Source organism: Cupressus sempervirens, chromosome 10, assembly GCF_028749045.1.
Source record: "Cupressus sempervirens isolate cs-2001-9-10 chromosome 10, ASM2874904v1, whole genome shotgun sequence".
NCBI lineage: Eukaryota > Viridiplantae > Streptophyta > Pinopsida > Cupressales > Cupressaceae > Cupressus > Cupressus sempervirens.
In genome coordinates this window covers 841954590-841980154 of record NC_143127.1, presented here as the reverse complement: position 1 = coordinate 841980154, position 25565 = coordinate 841954590, and the positions used below count along the sequence as shown (strand labels likewise).

At 33.9% G+C, this 25565-nt stretch overlaps 1 protein-coding gene across 1 annotated transcript in view; it reads left to right on the top strand.

Annotated features, from left to right (window-relative positions):
- The first annotated feature begins 8073 nt into the window (after positions 1-8073).
- The window catches only part of LOC149536613 (uncharacterized), a 29127-nt gene continuing 11635 nt past the window's right edge, over positions 8074-25565 (top strand). Inside the window, exon 1 of the mRNA XM_089804370.1 lies at positions 8074-8567. Within this exon, the coding sequence (XP_089660496.1) occupies positions 8252-8567 (316 nt within the window). The 5' untranslated portion in view covers positions 8074-8251. The remainder of the gene's footprint in view (positions 8568-25565) is intronic.

Genomic DNA, 25565 nt, shown 5'->3' with positions numbered 1-25565 from the left:
CCAAAAATGATCATGTTCCATAAATGGCTATGGATGCCTCCTATGGCACATCATAATATGTAATAGTTTTTTCCCAAATATTAATATAAAGCATCTTAATACCAATAAATAAATGTTAAATATTTTTAAAATGTGCTTCTAAAAAGGATTTTGTGGAATGCACTGAAAACCAAATAAAACATATTTAAAATTTAAAAGAGAAAAATAATAAAACTGTGAATCAAATAAATTATTCTGTTTGATTTTACTATCCATGCATTTTAGTACATATGTTTAAATTGAAAAAATAACTTAATCCCCAAGAAAATTATCTCTAACCAATTGCAAAATTGAAAATAATGAATAGAAATTCATTTTTAAAAATAGAACTTTTTCAAACTTTTAAATATATTTTTTTCCCTTCCACAAATTATTAAAACAAAGCTCCATGCCTTATATAAGACAATAACTAATAATGAATAATGACTAGTATATATATCTTAAATAAATCTATCTAAAGAAATGCTCATAGATATCCACTACAAAATAATTATAATTTAATTTACTATATCTCAAATTATTTATATTTCCTTTATTTCCATTTATTTAGTTTTTTACTAACTTAGGCTTTTTATATTAATTTCTAAAAAATGGATGATTTATATCTCCAAATATTATAATTTAAACGAATATTTTATGTGGTATTTATTAATTTTTTATTAAAAGCATTTTCTATTTATACTAAGATTTAAACTTTTAACATGTAGATGGTTGTCAAATTTAACCTAGAAGAATAAAAGTTAACATGTTCAAACTATGCCACTCCACCCATTCTGCCCTTGTAGAAATGTTACCTTTTCTTCTTCTAGGTAATCCCAATAGGCATTCTAGGATGAGAAAACCAAGTTCTGCAAGTTTTTCAAAAATAAGGTCTCATCAACCTTGGTCTTTGGTACTCCTGAGGAATCTTCTTGATCCAGGGTTTCAAATTAATCTTATCTCTAACTTTCCACTCTACTTGTCTTTGTGCTCTTCGAAGCTCTCTCCTCTGAACAACTCTTTCCCGAGCCTCTACTCTAGCTTCTTCTTCTTCCAGTACTTGGTTGGTGTTTTTGTAGTGTTTTGCATTCCTCCTATAGCCGTAGACAAATGTATTTAGGGATGAGATGATATTTTCCTTGTCGTCTTGGAATCCAAGGTTAGGTTGGAGTACAAGAAACATGTTCTCATGAGGTAGCACCATTTTTCCTCATGATATACTTCTTATGGTCTAATGACTATTCATCTCCCTAGTAGAGTTGCCAAAAATATGTTGGTAAATAGATTGTTCCTTTTTAATTAACTCTTCAAATGCCCAAAAATCATGAACAATGTTTGATTACAATAGTTGGGAAATTGTAACTAAATGACTAGTTTCCCTTTGAATTTATAGGTACAACTCCCTTGGGTTTGTGATATGTAATGAATTTGTTTGTTCCTAATTCTAAGAAGGGGTTTGTTCTTGACTAGAGAATAGGAGAGGAAAACCTTATAGCCATGAAACCTTATAAGGAAAAGGATGAGGTATTCTCATAAGTTTTAACTTCTCAACCATCTCAAGAGAAACTAAATTCTCAGTAGATCCTAAGTCAATCATGACTTTACATACCTTACCTTTGGATTTGCAAGTAGCCCTAAAGATAGTTTTCCTTTGTGGTGGCTCCATGGTAGTAGGAACTTTCAAAAGTGTTCTTTTCATCATGGAACTTTCTCCTCTTTTAAGTACACTATCTGAGTCAACCATCTCCTTCTCTTGGTATTCATCATCTTGTACCAAATGTGTTCTTCTTTCACCTTGTGAACTTGAAATAGCTCTATTCGGGCACCTAGATGCATAATGTCCCTCCTTATTGCAATTGAAACAAATGATTAGACTTGCCCTTCTACCACCAAATCCACCTCTTGAATTGCCTCTTCTACCTCTAAAATTTCCTTCACTTTGACTAGTTTCTTGCTTTATCTCCTTATGATCTTCATGGTTTTGTCCTCTTCCTTGGAAATTTCCTCTTCCCCTTTGATTTCTTCCTCTTCCTTTTCTATTTTTTTCTTGCCTTCTTTTCAATTTGGCTTCCACCTTTAATGCTAGTTGATAACATTTTTGTACTATATTAGGACACAATAAATTAAGTTCCTCTTGAATGTTCAACCTCAATCCATTGAGATATCTAGCAACTTTTACACTTTCACATTCACTCTACTTTGCCCTTAGGCTTAATTTTTGGAATTCTTTAGTATAGGTTGTGACATCTAGCTCCTTTTGTCTTAAACATTGTCTCCTTTGATGAAGTTGGATTTCATAATCCTTGAAGGTAAGTATGTTTCTCTCACCTTGGCACACATCCTTTCCCATGAAGTTATCACGTTCTTACCTTCTTTGACCCTTTCTCTTGGGTGAAATTACACCAAGTGAGGGCTGGTCCCTTCAACTTTGACGTGGCAATTTTTACCTTGTCCTTTTCTGCTACATTTTCACACTCAAAATGGTTGTTCAAGGCTTCTATCCAATCCACAAAAACATCAACATCCATCTTTCCCAAGAAGATGGGTAGGTCACCTTTGGCATCCTTCTTGCCAACTCTTTCAAGGGCTTCTATGAAGTATCTCTGGTTTGTAGGTAAGTTGACCACCTCCTGCTCAGGGGTATCCTCTTCTTCCCTTTCTTCCTCTTGCTCTAAGGAAACCTTTACTCTCTTCTCCAATCTGGCCCTTCAGCTTCTCAAATTCATCCAATAACCACTTATTGGTTTTCTCATGTTCTTACATCTTCTTTGCCAATTCAGCATTGGTGACCATGTTTGATATTTTAGCTTTTGACTCTGATCTAAACATAAAATCCAATTGCTTCAAGAGCTTTCCCCAAACTCTGATACTAAAAATGATGTAGAGATAAACTCAATGGAAGCAAAAACAAAAGGAACCAACACCAAAAAGAGATATATACACTTGCTCTCCTACAGATTTCTTCTCCCTATAACTTCGTATCAAGAAACTTGACGTAAACCTAAACCTAAAAACTCTATTTATACTTGCTAAGATGGTCTATGGAACATTCTAGATTATCACAAAAAAAGGAAAATCGACCCAAAGAGACTTCCCACCAATACAACTTATAGAAAATTCTAGATCGATATAGAATAGGGAAGAATGGCCCCACAATGGTCTGAACAAATCCTAAGAAAAGATCTTATCCTAATGATGAAATTAGGATGAATTGCTTAAGTCGGCTTGTGCAGAAATGATGTCCAAAATAACTTTATGCAGGCGCTCCTACACCAAAAAGTGGGCCAACACATTGCATCCCTAATTTCTCCAAATAGGATGCATAGTGGTACAAGTGAGTTAGGTTGGGGGGGGGGGGGGGGGGGGGGTAGTGGGGGAGGCGGGGCGGGGTGTGTTATTTTTTATTATATCATGGATGGGCTAGCTAATGGATCACAATCATGTTATGTTGGTGGTCATTTTTTATTAAGTGTTATAACAATTTTCGATATGTGTCTTCTTGGGGGTGGGGGAGCAGGTGGGGGGGGGGGGGGGGGGGGGGGTGGGCGTTGTTTGGTATTTTGGTGGGTTGGGTTTTATTTGGTTTGGGCATGATCATGTTCCATAAATGGCTATGGATGCCTCCTATGGCACATCATAATATGTAATAGTTTTTTCCTAAATTTTAATATAAAGTATCTTAATACCAATAAATAAATGTTAAATATTTTTAAAACATGCTTCTAAAAAGGAGTTTGTGGAATGCACTAAAAACCAAATAAAACATATTTAAAATTTAAAAGAGAAAAATAATAAAACTTTGAATCAAATAAATTATTCTATTTGATTTTACTATCCATGCATTTTAGTACATATTTTTAAATTGAAAAAATAACTTAATTCCTAACAATATTATCTCTAAGCAATCACAAAATTTAAAATAATGAATATAAATTCATTTTTAAAAATAGAACTTTTTCAAACTTTTAAATATGTTTTTTCCCTTCCACAAATTACTAAAACAAAGCTCCATGCCTTATATAAGGCAACAACTAACAATGAATAATGACTAGTATATATATCTTAAATAAATCTATCTGAAGAAATGCTCATAGATATCCACTACAAAATAATTATAATTTAATTTACTATATCTCAAATTATTTATATTTCCTTTATTTCCATTTATTTAGTTTTTTACTAACTTAAACTTTTTATTTTAATTTCTAAAAATTGGATGATTTATATCTCCAAATATTATAATTTAAATGAATATTTTATGTGTTATTTATTAAATTTTTATTAAAACTATTTTCTATTTATAATAAGATTTAAACTTTTAACATGTAGATGGTTGTCAAATTTAACCTACAAGAATAAGAGTTAACACGTTCACACCATGCACTCCACCCATTCTGCCATTGTAGAAATCTTACCTTTTATTATTCTAGTTAATCCCAATAGGCATTCTAGGATGAGAAAACCAAGTTCTGTAAAAAATAAGTTCTCGTCAACCTTGGTCTTTGGCACTCCTGAGGAATCTTTCTTAATCTAGGGTTCCAAATTAATCTTATCTCTAACTTTCTTGCTCTACTTGTCTTTGTGCTCTTTGAAGCTCTCTCCTCTGAACAACTCTTTCCCGAGCCTCTACTCTAGCTTCTTCTTCTTCCAGTACTTGGTTGGTATTTCTGTAGTGTATTGTGTTCCTCCTATAGCTCCAGACAAATGTATTTAAGGATGAGATAATATTTTCCTTTTCGTCTTGGAATCCAAGGTTAGGTTGGAGTACAAGAAACCCATTCTCATGAGGTAGCACCATTTTCCCTCATCATATACTTCTTCTGGTCTAACGACTATTCATCTCCCTAGTAGATTTGCCAAAAATATGTTGGTAAATAGATTGTTCCTTTTTAATTAACTCTTCAAATGCCCAAAAATCATGAACGATGTCTGATTACAACAGTTGGGAAATTGTAACTAAATGACTAGTTTCCCTTCGAATTTATAGGTGCAACTCCCTTGGGTTTGTGATATGCAATGAATTCGTTTGTTCCTAATTCTAAGATGGGGTTTGTTCTTGACCAAAGAACAAGAAAGGAAAACCAAGTTAGGCCTATATAGGAACTAACTTAGGCTAGAAATTGGGTCACAATACTAACCAAATCTATAAATTCACACATGTTATGAGCTCAAAAAATTTGGTGATGCGATAATGAATTCTATTTAAATGACTAATATGCTTAATAGAGAGATTTTTAACTCTAAATGAAGAAAAATAAATTAGGAAACAATACTAAATGAGCCTCTTTTTACTTCTCATAATACCATGATTATCTTCAGTTTGTTGTATTAAAACAAGGGAACAAAGTTATTTTTGTCCATTAGTCTAACTCAACACAAAGAAATGTTTCTAACTATGACATGTAATGTAATAGTAAATAATTTACACATAACATATTCAAGTTGTCTCTGCAATCTAAAGCATTTCACACCAAAATTTAGCCGACCTTTTCATTAATTTTCAATTGAATACATATAGGATTCTGAGATGAACCATTAAAAAGAAGGGGACTGAATCAGTTCATCTTTTTCTCAAAAATGACAAATGGCAAGAAGCCAATTATTAGTTACAATTTCATGACATAATATAAAAGAGCGGGAATAATATCATTTCACTTTCTTTCCCATTTCTAGCTCCACTTTACAGGCCTTGGCAACAACAATGATTGGAATAAGTTCCTCATGTCTGGGGACATGGATGTTGGTGTATCTAATAAGCTACTTGGAGTGTTCTCTTGCCAAGTTTTTTGATTGCATTTAACCATTCTTGTGTTTCCTCTAGTGCCACATGGATGCATCCATTGAGCTGTTGGAGATCTGACACACTATCTTGATGGCTAGAAGATCCTTCTATTAACTTGTCCAAGTAATTGGAGAAAGCCTTTTGCACAATAGCGACTCCTACTACTCCTTTTCCTTGCCTTAGGAAATTAGACCGAGACTCAAATATTAATGGGAACAAAACTAACTCCATCTAAAATACATAGAACTCACTTTGCTAATAACTTAGAAAACAAAAGTGGGGCTACACGTTGCATCCCCAATTTCTTGAAATAAGATGCATAGTGGTACAAGTGAGGTAGGTTTGGGGGCGGGAGGGCGGGAGGGGGTTCATTTTTTATTGTATCATGGATGAGCTGGCTAATGGATCACAGTCATGTTATGTTGGTGGTCATTTTTTTATTAAGTGTTATAACAATTTTCGTTATATGTCTTCTTGAGGGGTGGGGGGTGGGTTGGGTTTTATTTGGTTTGGGCATGATCATGTTCCATCAATGGCTATGGATGCCTCCTATGGCACATCATAATATGTAACATTTTTTTCCCAAATATTAATATTAAGTATCTAAATACCGATAAATAAATGTTAAATATTTTTAAAATGTGCTTCTAAAAAGGAGTCTATGGAATGCACTGAAAACCAAATAAAACATATTTAAAATTTAAAAGAGAAACAATAAAACTGCAAATCAAATAAGTTATTTTGTATGATTTTGTTATCCATACATTTTAGTACATATTTTTAAATTGTAAAAATAACTTAATCCCCAATAAAATTATCTCTAACCAATGACAAAATTGAAATTAATGAATAGAAATCCATTTTAAAAATAGAACTTTTTCAAACTTTTAAATATGTTTTTTCCTTCCACAAATTACTAAATCAAAGCTCCATGCCTTATGTAAGGCAAGAACTAATAATGAATAATTAGTATATAAAGGCAAGAACTAATAATGAATAATTAGTATATATATCTTAAATAAATCTATATAAAGAAATGTCGACAAATATCTACTGCAAAATAATTATAATTTAGTTTACTACATCTAAAATTATTTATATTTCCTTGATTTCCATTTATTTAATTTTTTACTAACTTAAGCTTTTTATTTTTATTTCTAAAAAAATTGATGATCTGTATCTCTAAATATTATAATTTAAACAAATATTTTATGTGGTATTTATTAATTTTTTATTAAAAGTATTTTCTATTTATAATAAGATTTAAACTTTTAACAACCAGATGGTTGTTAAATTTAACCTAGAAGAATAAAAGTTAACATTAACACGTTCACACCATCCCACTCAACGATTCTTTTAAATATAATATTTAGAGATACAAATCATGAATTTTTTTAGAAATTAAAATAAAAAGCTTAAGTTAGTAAAAAACTAAATAAATAGAAACTAGTATAGATATCTTACATAAATCTATCTAAAGAAATGCCAATAGATATCCACTCCAAACTAATTAATGTCCACATACATTCTACAATGAAGAATGGAGGAGTGGGATGATGTGAGCGTGTTAATGTTAACTTTTATTCTTATATATTAAATTTGACAACCATCTACATGTCAAAAGTTTAAATCTTATTATAAATAGAATATACTTTTAAAAATAATTTAATAAATACCACATAAAATATTCGTTTAAATTATAATATTTGGAGATATAAATCATCCATTTTTTAAGAAATTAAAATAAAAAGCTTAAGTTAGTAAAAACTAAATAAATAAAGATAAAAAAAATATAATTTTTTTTAGATCTAGTAAATTAAATTGTAACTAATTTGTATTGGAAATCTATTACTAATTATAATTTAATTTACTACATCTAAAATTATTTATATTTTCTTTATCCCTACTTATTTAGTTTTTACTAACTTAATCTTTTTATTTTAATTTCTTAAAAAATGGATGAAAATATTATAATTTAAACGGATATTAAATTATTTTTAAAAGCACATTCTATTTATAATAAGATTTAAACTTTTGACATGTAGATGGTTGTCAAATTTAACGTATAAGAATAAAAGTTAACATTAACACGTTCACATCATCCCACTCCCCTATTGTAGAATGTGTATCCGCATTAATAAAGAAAATGAAATTATAATTATTTTTGTAATAGATATAGATTCAACGAATAGAGATAATTTTTTCCCCTAATAAATTATAAAAGTTTATATTAAAACTATACTAGGTTGAAAAAGTCGTTATGTTATGAAAAATGAACTCCTCTGATTGAACAATTAAATGGAAAAGCTGAGTAATAATAAATGTTCCTTCGCATAAGATATCTTGTTTACAGAATCCACTATTCTTCGAGTAAGATATCTTGTTTACAGAATCCACTATTTGGGAGACTCCCTGCTCATGAAGCTATAAGGGGCCAGAGGATTCAAGGCTATGGCATCGGAAACAGAGAACAGATTGGCAGATTTGGCAGGGAAGGCAGTGTTGATAACAGGGGCATCATCTGGGCTGGGCAGAGAATTCGCACTGAGCTTCGCAAAGCAGGGATGTAATGTTGTTGTCACAGCTCGCAGGTTGGACCTCCTCCATTCTCTGTGCAATGAAATTGAACAGCTCAATTCCTCTTCAAAGGCTGTTACGGTGGAGATGGATGTTAGCTCCTCAGAGGCCCTTATTGATCTGGCTGTAGAAAAAGCTTGGCATTCCTTTGGTTCCATCGACATTCTTGTCAACAATGCGGGTTACAGAGGTACGAATATTTGTGGGTTTCTTTTCTTTACATATTCGATTGACTGTATATAATAATTTATCTAAGTTAGTTATAAGCTTTATCAAAATATAATTTCCAGGGTTTGATAAATGTTGAAAACCAATTCTGCTTCGCCACATAGGAATACCAGAAAACTGAGTTACATGGATAATATGGATTAACTTCTGTACAATCACTGAAACACATTTACGGTAGACATTTATTTAAAAAAATGGTGCTACCATGGTACAAACATGTCAGCACAATACTTCCCAATGCCTCTGAGGTGAATATTCAAATTCAACGCAATCCATCTATTGCATCTTATACATTTGGATGCCATCAAGTCTTTAGTTTATAGATAAAAGACCAGTTTTATACGGGACATTTGCAGGTTGGATAAATTGTAACTTCTGATAACACTGGATGCTAAATAATGGCCTATAAAATATAAAAATTGGTTTACATGGAAAATGTTGGTATCCATTCAGCCGGCCTCTACTCAGAACAGGTGGGATGAGTGTCTCCAATAGGAACGCGTATATCGTATTCCAAGTCTGCCAGACCAGCAGCAACTTCGCAATCTGTCCTAATACGACCACCACAGCCATGACCACATTAGCCATCCAACCCTAATATATTCCGAATATAATCCAAATTGATTGCTCAGGCACAGCTAACTAAAATCAATGTAATTTTTAAAAGTAAACTTCCTTCTACTTAAAAATAAAACAGGTCATGGGCTTAATGTGAAGTGGGGCACAAGAATTCATAGAGTTAGATGTAGTGCAATGGACGAATGCCTGATATAGAGGTAGACGAGAGAAGGCAGGGGAGCGTCAGCTCTTCAACATCACACTCCATGATTTATTTCTAACTTGTAGCCTATAACTGGAGGCTAAAGAACTCCTTGCGCTACGCTACATCCCTTAAACCTTATTGTGTGAGATGATGTCATCAGTTCACAAGCCTTCAACCTTAGATTGAGTGGGCCTTCGATTGTCAGGTAGCTAGAAGCATTTGTATTGACTATCCAATCAGATGAAAATGATCATTGACATCAGAGTTAGAAACTGAGGATAAAGTATTTGAGTGGCTTCAAAGTTTGCAAGGAAGTTCGCAGGTTAGTTGACCTCTTAGAAGCAGTGGGTGCAAACTTACATGGTGAAATTTTCCTGCCAACACTTCTCTTCCAAAGAATCCAATTTCATCACACTTAGGAGTGGAGACTTTTTCTTTTCCAAGATAAAGATCTTGGAGTCATAAGCTAATTTCTGAGAATCTGATGTGAAGTCATAAGCTAACTTTAAGCATTGTCAATGCCTGTGCTTCTGCTTTATTGTTCATTCCATGGGGGATGAACATGAAAGAGACTATAGTCATTTTACCTTCATGATTCTTTGTCTCTAAAGATACACCCAGTCCCAGGTCTGCTTGGGTTGCATCTAGAGGCTCTGTCAAAATTAAACTTCAACCTAGATGGAATAGGAGGATGCTACCTCACCTTCACCCTGGACCTGATGACCTTAAGTATTCATTGCAGTTTCCTTTTAATGGAGGCGGGGCTTACTTTTGTCCATTTTGCCATTGGACTATGATCTTCTTCTTTCAGGGAATAAGGAAGAAATATTGATTAATTGAGAAATAGAGACATAAATCTTGCTGAACAAACTTTCTACGATAATTGTAATGTCCCCTTTTGGGACATACCATATTTTCTCCCAAAAATAACAATTCCGACAAAGCAATGTATTTACAAAGAGTATTCTATAAAGAAATTACACAATGCCAAGTAAGCTTAGAGAAAGTTCTAATTAATTAGCATCAAGCATTACGATCATAAATAATCCCTGTTGAAAACAGTCTTTCAAATGCATTGGATCTATTTCATAGCATATTTCCAACAGCCAACCATACCAGTAATTGGATGAGAAAGCACAGTAGGACGCCCAGAGACTATCCCCTACAGTTAAGCCCAAAAGCACAGAACAACCATCCAAGTCAATGCTACCCCTTGTTCCACAAGCAAACCAACTTGGGGTGACCTACTTAATGTGGGAACCAGTACTGCTGGAGATCCCTAACCCGTTTCCTCACTAATCCCATATATGACTGCATGTAGGAGATTCAAATGAATAATTACCATTCCTAAGATTCTTGTTGAATTGGCAGCCAATTCCTTGAATAATCTAATTAATTGATTCTTGAGTCAATTGCCAAAATTACACATATGTACTGATTACTTTTCAGACTTTCCTGATTCAACACACGATTTTCTTAATTTATCCTTGAATAAATGATCTGAATTGATGATCTGTTCTTATTCCCATTCAACGGCTTGCATATAATCTCTCATTCACTTCGATTCCTTGATTGATTGATTCATGTTTTATCATTCATTCCCTTTTGTTGTTGTTTTCCTTATTTCCAAATCAGACTTGCTTTCGTCATTGCCTTTCCACAATCAGGTTTCCTCTATTTAGAATCATTATTGAGGGATGAAGAGTCAATCAGTTCATACCCATTCATTACAAAGGACAAAACTCATCTAAGATTTACATCCCTTCTTTTTGCTTATAGCCACCTTTGCCAACCGCTGCCATTGTAATACTGTTAAATAACCATATTCATTTGGCCACTTGAACTTCAGACATTTTTTTTTCTGGGCTAATCGGCCTCTCACAATAAACTGCTAATATTTATTATTATTTTCAGGTATCAGTTGGCTTTCTTCAATAAATATTATTATTATATTTTGTTCAGTAATTTTTATCATTTAACCGTATTAGATTTCCACAATCCATTTGGCAAGAGATTTTTTGTTTTTGGATTCAATTATGTGTGTTTTTTTTAGCATCAACGTTTCGGATCACACTCCATGATTCTTGCATTCTCCCATCCTGATGATGAATCACAGAGTGTGAACTGAAATTTTGATGCTAAAAAACACACACACACAATCGGGTCCAGAAACAAATTTTTTTATATCATGTTTTTTTGGTACTAGTCAGCACTATTTGCTAACCTACGTTTAGTTTCTATTTAAGGCTGTGATTGCTTTGTGATGTATCATGTTCGGAAAGGGGCATTACAGTCTGCCCTCCCCAAGATTTCTTATCCTCAAGTGATGATGGTTTTAATAATTTATTTTCAACCAAATCTTTTGCAATGTGAGGGTTTTAAACCAACTTGTCGATGTAAGTTTTATACCCTTACAACATGTAGGATGAAACTCTCAAATGTTGTATCCTCTCTTGAATATAGACAATATATATGCTAAATATTGCAATGAAAGATCGTAAAGGTGACTCCAAGGTTCCTTCTTAGTGGTGGATACTCTCACAACGACATTAATGTAATATGCTGGTATCATGAGTGACTTACGCTTGTTCACTTAGGACTTGTCAACTGGGCTTTGGATGGTATGGCTTCACAATGTGCAATAAAAATATATCTCAGCTTCCAACTTATGAAATGCAATTAAACTTACGATTCTAAGTGACTTCTGTTTACAAACAAGGATGCAAGTAAGAGTGAATACCCTTGGACTCTACTAGATCCACTCACCTAGTGCAATCTTTTAAGGTGTGTGAAAGATGTTCAAATTACTACCGTTTCATTAATCTATCTATGGATGCAAATCATTTAGCAAGTACTAATTGAAGGTAAATTCATAATAATGTCATTCAACCATGCAAGGCATGACTTACAATCAGTAAGAAGCTAGTGGTTTGGTCTATGATCAAGCCAAGCAAGGATGCAGACACAATTACTCTTATCTAACTATTCTACTCAAAGTAATTTCTAACTTAATACTTGAAATCAAATCTATTCCAAGTGAAGATTGTGGATCACCATGCCAATACTTTAACAAGGATCACAGTTGTTCACTAAGCGAAACACAATGATAGATAGTAGAGAAAATTTGGCACTATATTGTCAACAATTCTCCAACAATCTCCCCTTTACAAATGAGAGGAGTGGGGTTTGTACAGGAGCCTCAACTACAATGAAGGACCAAGATTAAATTAAAACCAATGGGAAATATTAATCTATGGAAAAGCCTAATTAGGGGAACCTCAAATACCCAATGAGAATGAAGCACCACAAAATGAGCCAATGAGAAAATTTAATGGCTTGAGGACCAATAAGAGAAAAGGAGGATGCCTAGTCATCGTACAACTCATCATCCAAAAGATGCACCCCTTTTTCTTTTTCCTTTGTAGCAAATTCAATGAATTTAACCATAATTGCACTAATGTTCATGTATGCAATACTGGGAAGGCTGTTATGCTGAACTCCAACCTTCCATGCAGGTATCAATTTTTTTGTTCCAATCTGAAGTATGCTTATGCAAATCATTAACTGAAATCAAAAGGGAAAGAAAACCATTCAAATGACTCTTCTCAATGGACTTTAGACCCCTGAATTAAACTGGTTCCATCCCTTCCTTTAACTTCTCCAAATCCAACTCACTGGAAGCATCAATGTCAAGGCAAAGTAATTCCTTGATTGTAACAAGGACCTTCTAATTTATCTCCAAGGAAGGACCTTCAATATCAAGACAATCAGTCTGTGCATGCTTAAATGTAGACCACCTCATAGACAGTGAACGATAATACCAGTGATCAAAATCATATGCACCACCTCTACCAATTACTCCTCCTTGTATCAATATTGATACAGGGACACCCTTCGATGCCTTAGGATAACGAATCATCTTGTCTCCAATTGGTTGAAATTTTTGCCATATTCCCTACAATTCATGGACCTTATCCATCAATATTGTGGTCCTCACATATGCTCGAACCATCCTAGTAAGGAAATCGTCTATTTGTTTTTTGATATTACTTGCCCATAACCTTACCTCCTGATATGTGTTCCTCATTACATTATTAGTATCTTGTGACACCTAAGACATGAAGATTTATAGAACAAGTACAACACTCATTAACTGATGGATTGATATGCTTGCTTGTTTATGTACTCCTTCAACATCATATTCTCCAATTCTAGCACTTCTTTCTTCTTTTTCAACTTATCCATCCTTTCGTCAATTGCTTTTGTCATATCCATTAATTCTTGAAATTCCTGCTTCTTAGTGGTGATGGAGCCTAAAAATTTAGGTCTCCGTTTGTGAAATGATGTTGAAAATTAATGATATCAAAGGATTTATAAGCATGAACAAGATTGCTAAGGTAACCATTACCAATATTGGAAGTATGAGGAGCCAAACTCACTGTTTGAATGAAGTGGAAATTACCTTCAATTTGCCAAACTTGTTGAAATACTATGAATATAAATTGAAATAATACTATTGGCAAAGGTGAGTAAAGCATTGGCAGCTTGCATAATGTCTACATAGAAATAGTGATACATGGATATACTCAGCAAATGGTAAAATATTCTACAACATATAGAGGTTTACTCAGTCAGTGAAACATATGTTCTCTTCAAGGAAATATCTTGTCCTAAGGATTCCAGACCAAGATCTAATCAAATGCTTGTTGGGACTGGCAAAATATATAGCACTTTAATTACAAATCACATTTCTGACAGACATATGGGGTCATGTATACAAAAGAAAAAGTCGTGAAGTTTAGAAGTCTGAAGGTGTGATGTCTAACCTGTAGATAGAACTTACATGACATCAGATTTCTGGAACGTGAGTTATAATGGAGACAGATTTTGAAGATTGAATTCAATTAGGGTGTATGAATGATGTGTTTGTTTTATTCAAAGGAATATGATGAAAGACCAAGTCAAACACAATCAATCAAATGACAATCTTTAGCACCAATGAAGAAATTGTAAAATATGAAGCAAAATATAATTGGGGACACGACAACTATATCCTTCATATCTCCCAGAACGGTGATGATATTATCATCAGATAGTGATCTGCATATATAATCACAATATGATTATCATACATATCCAAATGAGGAAATAAGTGTGGTCAGTATAGTGTAAAGCAAAAATACATACAAAATAAACATGGGTGTGGATATGAAATTCGAACCATGAGTTTATGGTCTGTTTGTCAACACATATTCAGGAGCACTAAATTATTGATCTTTAGAAAACAGGCCAATGGTAACAAATATCCATGGCTATGGTCTCTGAGCGAAGTACACCAATGAGGGAACAAGGAATTTGAGCCATGAAAATATTCAATACTTTACTTACAACCATGGCAGTCATCTGGTCCACACAAATTGAGTGCCATTCGAAACAATTTGCTAGACTATCGGAGTTTTCTAATTTCCACGTCCTGCAAAGCCGCTGGAAACATTCGCTACCACAAATCATTATTTGATAATTAGTATCTAATGATGTTTTGTTTTTATTGCAGGTCCATGTGATGAGCGATTAGAAGGAGCATCACCAATATAAGGCGCCAATCGAAACAGAAGTCACCTAGAAGCTTGAGTATGGACGAGAGAGGAGAAACATGGTCCAACAATTACATCGCAAGCCAGCTTCAGACAAAGATATGACGGGAGTATAATGTCTTCACACACCACATGCCGCCCAGTCCGCCATTGCGTCCAAGAATTCGTGAGTTCATCTCCCGTTCAGATTAGCCATGGGCTAGAAATACATAGAGAAAATAAAATGAAGAAATTCCTGTGTCTTGGATATGCCGTGGGAGGCCTTTCTCAAAATATGGATTTGTTCCATCGAAAAATCCGTGAAAACTTATTCTATATTCCTAGTCGCCTTTATTTCATATTGTAAAGCATTAAGTTATTATTATCGTTTAGGCAGTTGTGCTTAGGAAATGCGGAGAGATTTGCCGGTTCATATTGGCACCTTTTTCACATTTATAAATATAAGATGTAAAATCATACAATTCACATTCATATATACTTTCTAAAAATTGGCATACTATATGCATTGTGATATATTATATTTTTTTATTGGCGAAGAAATGAAATTTTGAACTAAGCTCGTGAATTTGGATTATTGAATAAATTCTTATGCGATTTTGGAGTCAAACTGCATTGGATGGATCATTTGTAAGGAGTGTCTCCAGTGTAATTTTATTTCTGGCATGATCAGTAAGAAATATTTATTTTATTTGCGGGAAGCTTTAGAGTTAAAATATTATATAGTTTCGTCCTTTATAATTATTATTTAAATAATTTATATGATAGATAAGTGGACAAGATCAACTATAGCATTTCAAAATCAAACATCATAGATATTGTAAAATATTTAATTATTTCCAAATCTATGTCTGGTTTGTCTCCGAATCACAGGAGTTAAAATACATTCTAGACTGTTTTAAGATTGCGTCCATATATTTGATCTGTCACATCTTGATTACTAAATTGTTTATAACTGATGTGCGTAGAATTTTATAAAGTTGTATGTTTTAAAATTATAATCCTGATTCTATCACCCTTCGACACTGGTCTTTATAATTTTCATAATTCGCAATCCATATGCTGGCAATTATTTCATATCTTTCCTTTGAAGAGTTAATATATTCATTTGTTGCATTAATCTATACTTATTCTTATTTTGAAATCATTCATATATTCATTCTCAGTTCATAATTTGCAAGTTTAAAGTTTTCTATAATCCTTGTCGTTTGAAAAACTTTCAATACATTCACATTTTGATCAATTTGCTATAAGTGTCTTGGATCTAAGTATTTTGTCCAAGATTAGGTACACACGCCTTAGTTTTGCAGAGCTAGAAGTGCAAGGGATTTGGATCGCATCAATCAATCCTGTCAAGTTGCCCATAACCGGTTGGATATCCCAACATCAAGTTGGCAAGACTCGTAGGATTCCAATCTGCGGTTTTGGGAACCAACAAGTGGTTTGCCCATTGTTGAATGAGATGATGTGTAGTCACTTGGAGTAATCTCATCTATAATCTTGTCACCAACAGGGACTGCCTTAGGCCCATATGCAAAGTGCGAGATCTTGATGCATCTCTAGAAATCTTATGGATTTCTTTGTCTTTTTAGGCTCCTTCACTTTGCCAATATTGTATAGGAATGTGTCAATGCCATCCATCAAGAGTAATTCCTCTACTCATCTCCTTTTCTCCATGCTCTCCTTAGCCAATCAAGAACCATGGACAAATCTATGCCATCATCTAACTGCTTATCCTCATCAAGTCCTTTCAAATCTATAAAGATCTCATCATCCACCTCATGTGTGTTGATACTAGGCTATCTCATATCATCTCCCAAATCAACTACGAACTGCATAGTAGGAGATGTTGACAATATCTGTGCCCCTTGTGTACTAACTGTTTGGATGATGCTGCTCCTTGATCCTCTTGAGGTAGAATTTGTGTATCTCGACCTTGTTTTAAACTGTGCTTCTTATCCTACATCTCTACTTCCCTTATTGATGAAGAACTGGTATTGAAAGTAGGTGTGGTAGGCATGTGCCTTTTGCTTCTAGGTTCCTTATTGTTAGTTCTCTCACTTGTTGCTTTTGATACCTCACCGTATTGTCCCTTTTCCTTGAGGTTTGTCCCTCATCCTCAGTAGGCAGTCCTGAAGTGTTGATAGCCCTTTCATCTCTTTTTGATGAAGACTCCTCACTCTGCATCCTTCCATATGTGAAGGTGACACCTTGTTTCCTCAACTTACTCATCTGCTCGTCAACCCATGCTCTTGACCTATCCATTGCCTCTCTCATCAAGATGCTCAGTTCTATAAGCTCATCAACACATGACCAATTAGGCAGTTGGATTGGCTTGTCTTTTTATGTTCATAATGGGGGTGAATATGATTTCCATCATCCTTGACCTAATCAGGAATAGGGAAATACTACGCTTCCTCATGAGATCAACTGACATTTTGGATCCCATCATACTCTTTATAGCATATTCATCCACTAGATTTTTCCTATAATCCTCAAGGTCTATCTTATGTTTGTATCTCTTTTTTTATAAGTATGGATTGTCTAGAATAGATTAAACTGTTTCCTTGCCTTATAGCCTCCAAGATGATAGATCTGTAACTCCATATTAACCGTCTCTATTGCCTATAGTGAAGTGCATGTCTCAAGCATTTTCTCCAATGCGATAGAGGAAGGCATTCCATGTTTATGCTTCTCCTTCAACATATTTTAAAACCTAACAATTGTCTTACCACCTCCAACAAGACCATTATATCTATAGGATACTTAGGAAGTTTGTAAGGTTTTGAAAAGAATCCTTGGATCCTTATGCAAGTAAAAGTGGGGAACTGGATGTACCAATATCCATACTTCTCGATCAATGTCACAACCTACTTGGTTAACCTCGTTATGCAGTTCACTATGTAGCGTGCATGTATTATTCATGGTGAAAATATCATTAACTCTCCTATGGCTTGCTTTTTCATGTAGGTCTAACTTTGGATGACAATTATACACCTTAAATTGTCCCTTATCATTTCCTATTATGCCCTTGCATATAAGACTTGGGTACTTATGTTTCTTGCTAGTAGATAGATCACCTAGGAACTCGTATAGAATGTCCTTGTCATGGAGTTTGGATATAACACCCTTGATAACTTCTTTATCAACACCTTCCTTGTTGCTATCCATTTGTTCTCTTCCATATCCTTGTTCAAAGCTCGAAGTCATCATAGCTCAAGTGTTTTAAATAAAGAGATAGATCTCAAACCATTAAACTTTTGATTTTATCCTTAAATTCAATTCCAAGGTTTAGAAAATTACTCTTCTTGGCTCCAAACGACATATTTGAGTGCACTACCTGTTGATGTTTGATGGCTTCAGTCGGATAAACCTATTATACATAAGATATAATTTATATATATGTGTGTTCTTTATATTTGAGATATAAGGTTATTGTTATATTAGAAAAATTAATATTATATATATACATATATGATTAAATTAGTTATGATATTAATTATCTGATTAATGAATAGACATGTCCTATGAAGGGATGTTTCTATTCATGGTCTATTCTCTATACATAAATCTAAGAGGATTTTGCATTTGGAACACACATACCAAACACAATGGCAATGCTTAGTACAACTGCATCAATCCTCCATGAAATTCAACATGGTATCAAAGCCCAGTTAATGTACGAGAAAATAACACTACTCTGTAATATCTTGATATTGATTTGGGGCACAATTCTATAATCTCAATGACCTTATTTTGAGTACTTGGTGAATATTATGTGTTGATATTCTAGAAGACCAATACTCATTGTTTCAAATGCGATATTAAATGGTGGCAATCTTCTGAGATATCCTTAAAATAGTTATTTGTAATATGACGTTGAAGTAATAAATATTTTTATGTGGTTATCCTTCTAAGCTTGTTTGATAGCTTCAGTCGGATAAACCTATTATACATAAGATATAATTTATTTATATGTGTGTGTGTGTGTGTGTGTGTGTGTGTGTGTGTGTGTGTGTGTGTGTGTGTGTGTGTATTCTTTATATTTGAGATTTAAGGTTATTGTTGTAAAGTTTCTAATCAGATTTCAATATAACGTTGACTGATGCACGATTTTGTTTGCAAGTTCAAAAAACTGATGCCAATGGATATGATTTACTTCAGAATTTGTGTATAGCACTATAGTAATAACAGAGATATTCTTGTAAATGTGATGCTTATGTTCCTTTGATATGCTTGCATTAATAGATTTCGATGCCTAGCAATATTGGGCAGATCGAGTATATATATATCAAGGAAGGGTGCGAGAGTGAATGGGCATGTCTCCAAATGGAGACATGACCATTCACTGTCACACCTATTCGGTGTTTGATTATCATGCCTGTTCGGAGTTAGTTAGACATAGCACAAGTCTAAACTTATATCAATGATCATAATGAACTCGTTTCATATACAACCCGATACTGATATTTACACAGATCGATAATGATCTAAATCAATAGGGATTGGAATATGTCTTGATCATGATTGAGATATGATCTCAGATGAAAGTATATATATGTACATCGGTTTTAGATGTAGTGATCATAGCAGGATGGCATTCAATGGGATTACGTATATATGTACTTATATATATCAGTATGTAAATCATATGGGTATATATACATATGTATATAGATCTTTGATTATAGTTATTGCCCGACCAAAGCTACATGCTTTAACAATTGTTATATGAGAAATATATATATTTATAGTTATGATATTAATTATCTGATTAATGAAAAGACATGTCCTATGAAGGGGCATCTCTATTTATGCTCTATTCTCTATATATAAATCTAAGAGGATTTTGCATTTGGAACACACATTCCAAACACAATAGTAGTGCTTAATACAACTGCATTGATCCTCCATGAAATTCAACACTACCAAAATGAGATAGTTAATCCTTAAATGTATTGAATCCATAAAGAAAATCAAAACTTTGAATTCATCAACTTCTGAACACAAAGTTTAAAAACTAAGTCTGAGGACTTAGTCTGCAACTACGTATAAGTAGACTTCAATATCTTGTAAACGACGCCCTGAAATGACCAAAAATTGACTTTTAAATGTAAAAAATCAGACCTCTCATAAAAGTAGACTCTTTTTTTTTGAGGACTACATATAATAAGTCTGAAAATGTCTTTGAATCTGTTCTAATACCATGTTAATGTTAAGTTCTAGGATCGCTGCAAATGTAATAACAATTGCCATTGTATTGATTGTGTTCCAAATGCAAATGAAGGCGTATAAATATGAGAGGAAGAGACATGTCTCATGAAGAGACATGTCACTGCGGTTAAACATCACTAGTTATATTTTATAATATTAATATAAATAACTATATATGTAACTCATCTTAAGCATATATGTAATATTAACATGTTAACCATATATAAAATATATTATTATATTATTAGATAATAATATATAATGTATAATATAGATTATATATATATAATATGTATTGTATATATAAGATATTTATTTAAAGATGATTTACCATCAACAAGGTATCTCATGTAAAAATCAATCCGATAGAAGCTACAACCTTAACACTCCCTCTTAGCTAGGGAGGATTCATTAACACATTATGCTCTCAAGAATATGAAGAAATATCATTTTAGTATGATATTCAACTTACTATGAGGCTAAATTTCTCACCATTCATAACACACAATTGAAGCAATTTCCATAACTTTAAAACACCACCTTAAGTGTGGTCTATAGTAGTAACTATGTCATGGTGTCCGGCAAGATCTGGTCCAAAGAACCATAACAGGTTGATTATTATGGTGTCCGGCAAAATCCGGATTAAAGAACCATGATAATAGGTCTACCATTTATAAGATAACCACCTTACAATGGTTACCTTCTGTCTCTACGTTATCATGACTTCTTGCACTCTGGGACAACAATTTAATGAAGTCTGTCAAGATAACAGGTCTACCATTTATAAGATCGTCACCTTACAATGGTTACCTTCTGTTTATATATGTCGATGAAAAATCGTCACCTTTCATTACATATCATAACAACATCATGTAGTAACTTACATGATATCCACCATGAACCTCCATAGCTGCAACTAGAGGCTGGAACAAGGATTTTCACCTTAGACTTCTCTCTCATAGAGGAGAGCACATTACAAAGAATTTCACTTAGAAACTTCTCCTCATAGAAAATATATTATCCACAAAGGATTGCATCTCAAAATTTCTCCTTCTGAACGAATATCACGGGAATTTATATCCTCTAGCTACTACCTTAGAGGCTCTCTTTGTCCAAGGGTGCCTATGATAAATTGTCGGACTCCCTCTGAACTTGATATGACTCTCTAGTGATAAGTCGTTACTTCCTCATAAGGTACACAAGGATAGGCCCATCAAAATCATGCACTCACATATATGTGTTTTTAGACTCCCTATGAATATCAATCTTCTAAGCTCTACATTGTCTTTGAAGAAGTGTTATACTCCCTCTTTATATAGAAGCATACTCATTATCTCAATCACCAAGGATATTCACTTCAAGAGCCTCACTTAATCTACCATGATCATCAAATGTGGCTAAAAGTGCTAGATCTAATACTACCTTAGACCTACTGTTACGATCATCTTGAGGTTTGAACAAAATTTCCTTGCAGTCAACTCCCTTTCAATGGAGGAGCTCCCTTTTTCTTGACATTGTTTCATAATCCAAAATGTACCATCACCCACACAAGTGCTTGAGTAACACTCCTAATGCACCATACTTCTTTTGCTGCAAGATCATCCCCATGGTTCGAAGAAAAGAATGAAAAGGTAAATAACTTTAATAGTACATTCATGGATACAAATAAGAGATTAACTACAAAAAGTAAATAAAGGTAGATCTCAAGATATATTAATCAAAAAATACTTATCTCCCTCCTTGTCTTGAGTTGCACTTAATATCCTTTAGAGTTAGTATCTCTAGAAATGGCTTCTCTTCACGAGGCACTTGGATTACTCATACTTTGGCTCCTCATAGAGACTCCAATATATTTCCACTGCTGAAACTCTACTTCCCTATTGTGTATTGATGCTTTGCATGCTCTTGTGATGAACCATATTTTCTTCACTCTCTCACACACAAATATATATATATATATATATAATTTTTCTTCTTTCTAAATGGTCTTCTAATTTCCTTTTAAATTTTTTTTTTCCACTTCTATTATATTCTTTTCATTACTTTCATTCTACATATCTCAATTCCACTCATTCGAATCAAGGAATGTGTTAGCCTGCTTTCAACATCCGAGATTTAAACTTTCAGAGGAAGTCTTCCTGGTAAAGTTTCTTGATTGTTTCAGTGCCTTGACGGTTTTTATGGCTAACATTGTCCTTGTAAAGTTCATTTTGTGAAGGGTGCAGCATCTCGATACTAAGTTGAACTCGAACTTGAACCAAAGGTTTCAAGTTCAAGTTCGAGTTAGAGCTTTAGTTTGCAGAATCATAATTTAACTTCAAGTTCAAGTTTGAGTTAGAGCTTTAGTTTGCAGAATCATAATTTAACTTCAAGTTCAAAGTTCAGTCTAAAGTACAAATTTAATGTAAAGGTGAAAAATATAAGCTCGAGGGATGATGTTGTGATTAACAAATCAGGTTGATGATATGATCTGGTGCTTTGACCTCAACACAACAGGTCCCCAAATTGCAAATTTAGACAAGTTCAAGATGCAAATACAGAATCATTGGTTTGGAAGTTCAAAATCAGAGGTCTAGTTTCACGATTCAATACCAAAGGGCAGATTCGACAAATTAAGAGGCACAATCCGATGACACAATCTGGTACAACCAGTGGCAAACAAAGACAAGTTTCTGGAGTCCATGATTCTCGGTGCCAAACTAGCTGGAGACCTCCTTTAAAATTTCATTTAGAATCAAAGACTCTCATGTTCAAACTCTATGAATTAGTTATCAATGAGTCTCACAGAATAATTCATAATGAAACACCCAATGCTCTTTCCATATACCCGACTATTTGGGATCAAAACCAATTATTGTTACACACGGAAGAACACATCAGATGTGTAACATGTTCGGCAAAAGGTGGGGCATTGTTCTACAATGGCCACATAGGAGTTCATGACAATGATTATTGGGTTACAAGCGAAAAAGAGAAAGAAGATCCACCTTTCAAAGATGGTAATATTAATTATCGAGCCATGATGGTAATATGAAGAGGTCAGTTGCCAACTGTTTGACACAATAAGAGCCCTGTCATAAATACGCTTGGGACATTGATAGTGCTAGGCGTCACTTTCAAATGCTTACATAGGCCCAATGAGCACCTCTAAATCCAGCCATTTCTAATATTAAAGACCGTAGGTAGGATTGACTGCATAGACCCGATGAGCAACAATGAAAATTGTTTTTGGTTTTGGATTGCCAAAGACAGCTACTAAGTGTTTGACATAATTCAGGTATGCATATGCTGATATGAACCTTCAAACCAAGCCATCACGTATACCCAAGGTGCAAGTGGACTGTTTGACACGGTATACCTTTATTGAAACTGACAGTTCCACCAAAGGTTGAGCTCACCGAGTATGTTAAGGAGGCGCCATCATTGAATGGTTAGGAATGCAGGTTAATTGTTTGACTAAACACTGACAGCAAAGGGCATGATTTGGGCATAATCATGGTTTTGAAGGCATTATGTCATGGTGTGTAAATACAAGCACCAACACACAGAGCACTCAGTGAAAAATGAATGATCTTGTTGACTGACCAGATCCCATGCAAACGGTTTGATTGGCTGATAGAACATGAATACCATTATGGAGGCAGATTCTATAATAAGACACACAAAACATGGACTCCACATCGAGCCCTAGAGAGGAAGAATGAATGATATTGCTTCACAATATTGAGTCATTTTGATTACAATTGCAAATTACAGAGCCTCAAAATCCTTATTGGATGTAAATAAGGTCAATTGTCTAAAGCAGCCCGATGACATTCATCATGTATGGGCAATTATAAGAGTGTCTTACTCTTAGTTAAAGACCATATACCTTACATATGACCTTAATGTTTGACATAACATTAAACGGTTGGGGAATTTCTAATTGCCCTTTAGAGTCAGTTAGCAAAAGATGAGACAATTTATGTACAAGAATCAGTTATTCCAACCAAAGGAGAAGTTGACCGGAAAAAGATAAACACCCAATTGAAAGCAAAAGCCCGAGTTCTTCTTTTTGGGGTCTGTAAGTTTTGAAGTTGTGATTGCAGAGGAGTACTATTTGTAACAGGGGAAAGAGAGACTTGTTTTGCAGTCTGATTGTAATAGCAGGGGCAAAATAATACTGTTGTTTTTCTGTTATGTTTCTGAGATAAAAGGATATGCGTGTGTTTGATCCTATGGTTTGTGCACTCATATTTCTAGTTTAAAAAGATCTTGTGGTCTTTTATTTTCTGTTTTAGATATAGTCCTGTGTTATTATGCCAGATTTGTGATGCATGTAATCTTATGGTTCGTGTACTCACATTTTTGCACAATGATATCTGTAACCCCTCGTATCTCTTTTGTAATGCGGGAAGTTGAATAGGTGATCATAGGGTTATTTATTTTTCTTCTCTCTTTATTCATAAATTTGGTAATCATATTCATCCTATGTTGATGGGCGAATGTTAGAAATCCTTTCGTGTCTTTAGGTTAAAGACATAACCAGATATTACATTCATTGAATATCTTTTTTGAGGGAGCTATACCTCTCAATTCAGAGGAAAATTATCAATGAAATGATAATCTATCCAATTGTTAGTACGTTTTGTTCTTTTCAGGCATTTTGAGTCATCCTTTGTATTTAATTTTGGAGGGACAAATCTGTTTACTAATAGAATGCATAATATCTCTAAGAGATTTTTGGCTGACTATAGGATATTAGGAAGTTTCAACCAATTCCTAACTGCAAACTGCCATCAATCTAACTTTCCAATGTGACTTTCCATTAACCATTTAAGACATTCAGATATTAATATTCAACCATGACCATGAGAGAAAATGCCTCATTCTAGTTGACTATTGAGCCCATGACGAAATATCAATCGTTTCCATAATGGTAATAAATTGGCGCTAAGAAAATATATTATTTAATTCCCAACATTATCTTCTCCCATCCATGAAGAAATCAGTGATGTAGCTATAGTGGGTAATAAACATGGCTGCATAATCTTCCTGTTGTCGTGGGTATTATATCTATCCTTTGACCATTTTGTTTTGGCCGTATATATACCTCTTGAATGTTCTCCTTCAATCGAAATGATGAGTTACACTCTATATAACAATCGGTCGTCCCAAAAACAAATGCCGCCACCAAAAAACATTGAGAAATTGTACTCTGGCGATTAGTAATATCTGCCCTCAAATCAAAGATATATGCGTATCTACACAAAATGTGATGATTCCCAACTGATAAGAATTTCAGTACAACATATAGGCCTGGATCTAGGAAAGGCCGTAGAAAAATGCATGTATGTACTAAGAAGTCACTCCTTGTGGGCACTGATTGCTCCCTTATATGCTCCTCATGCTT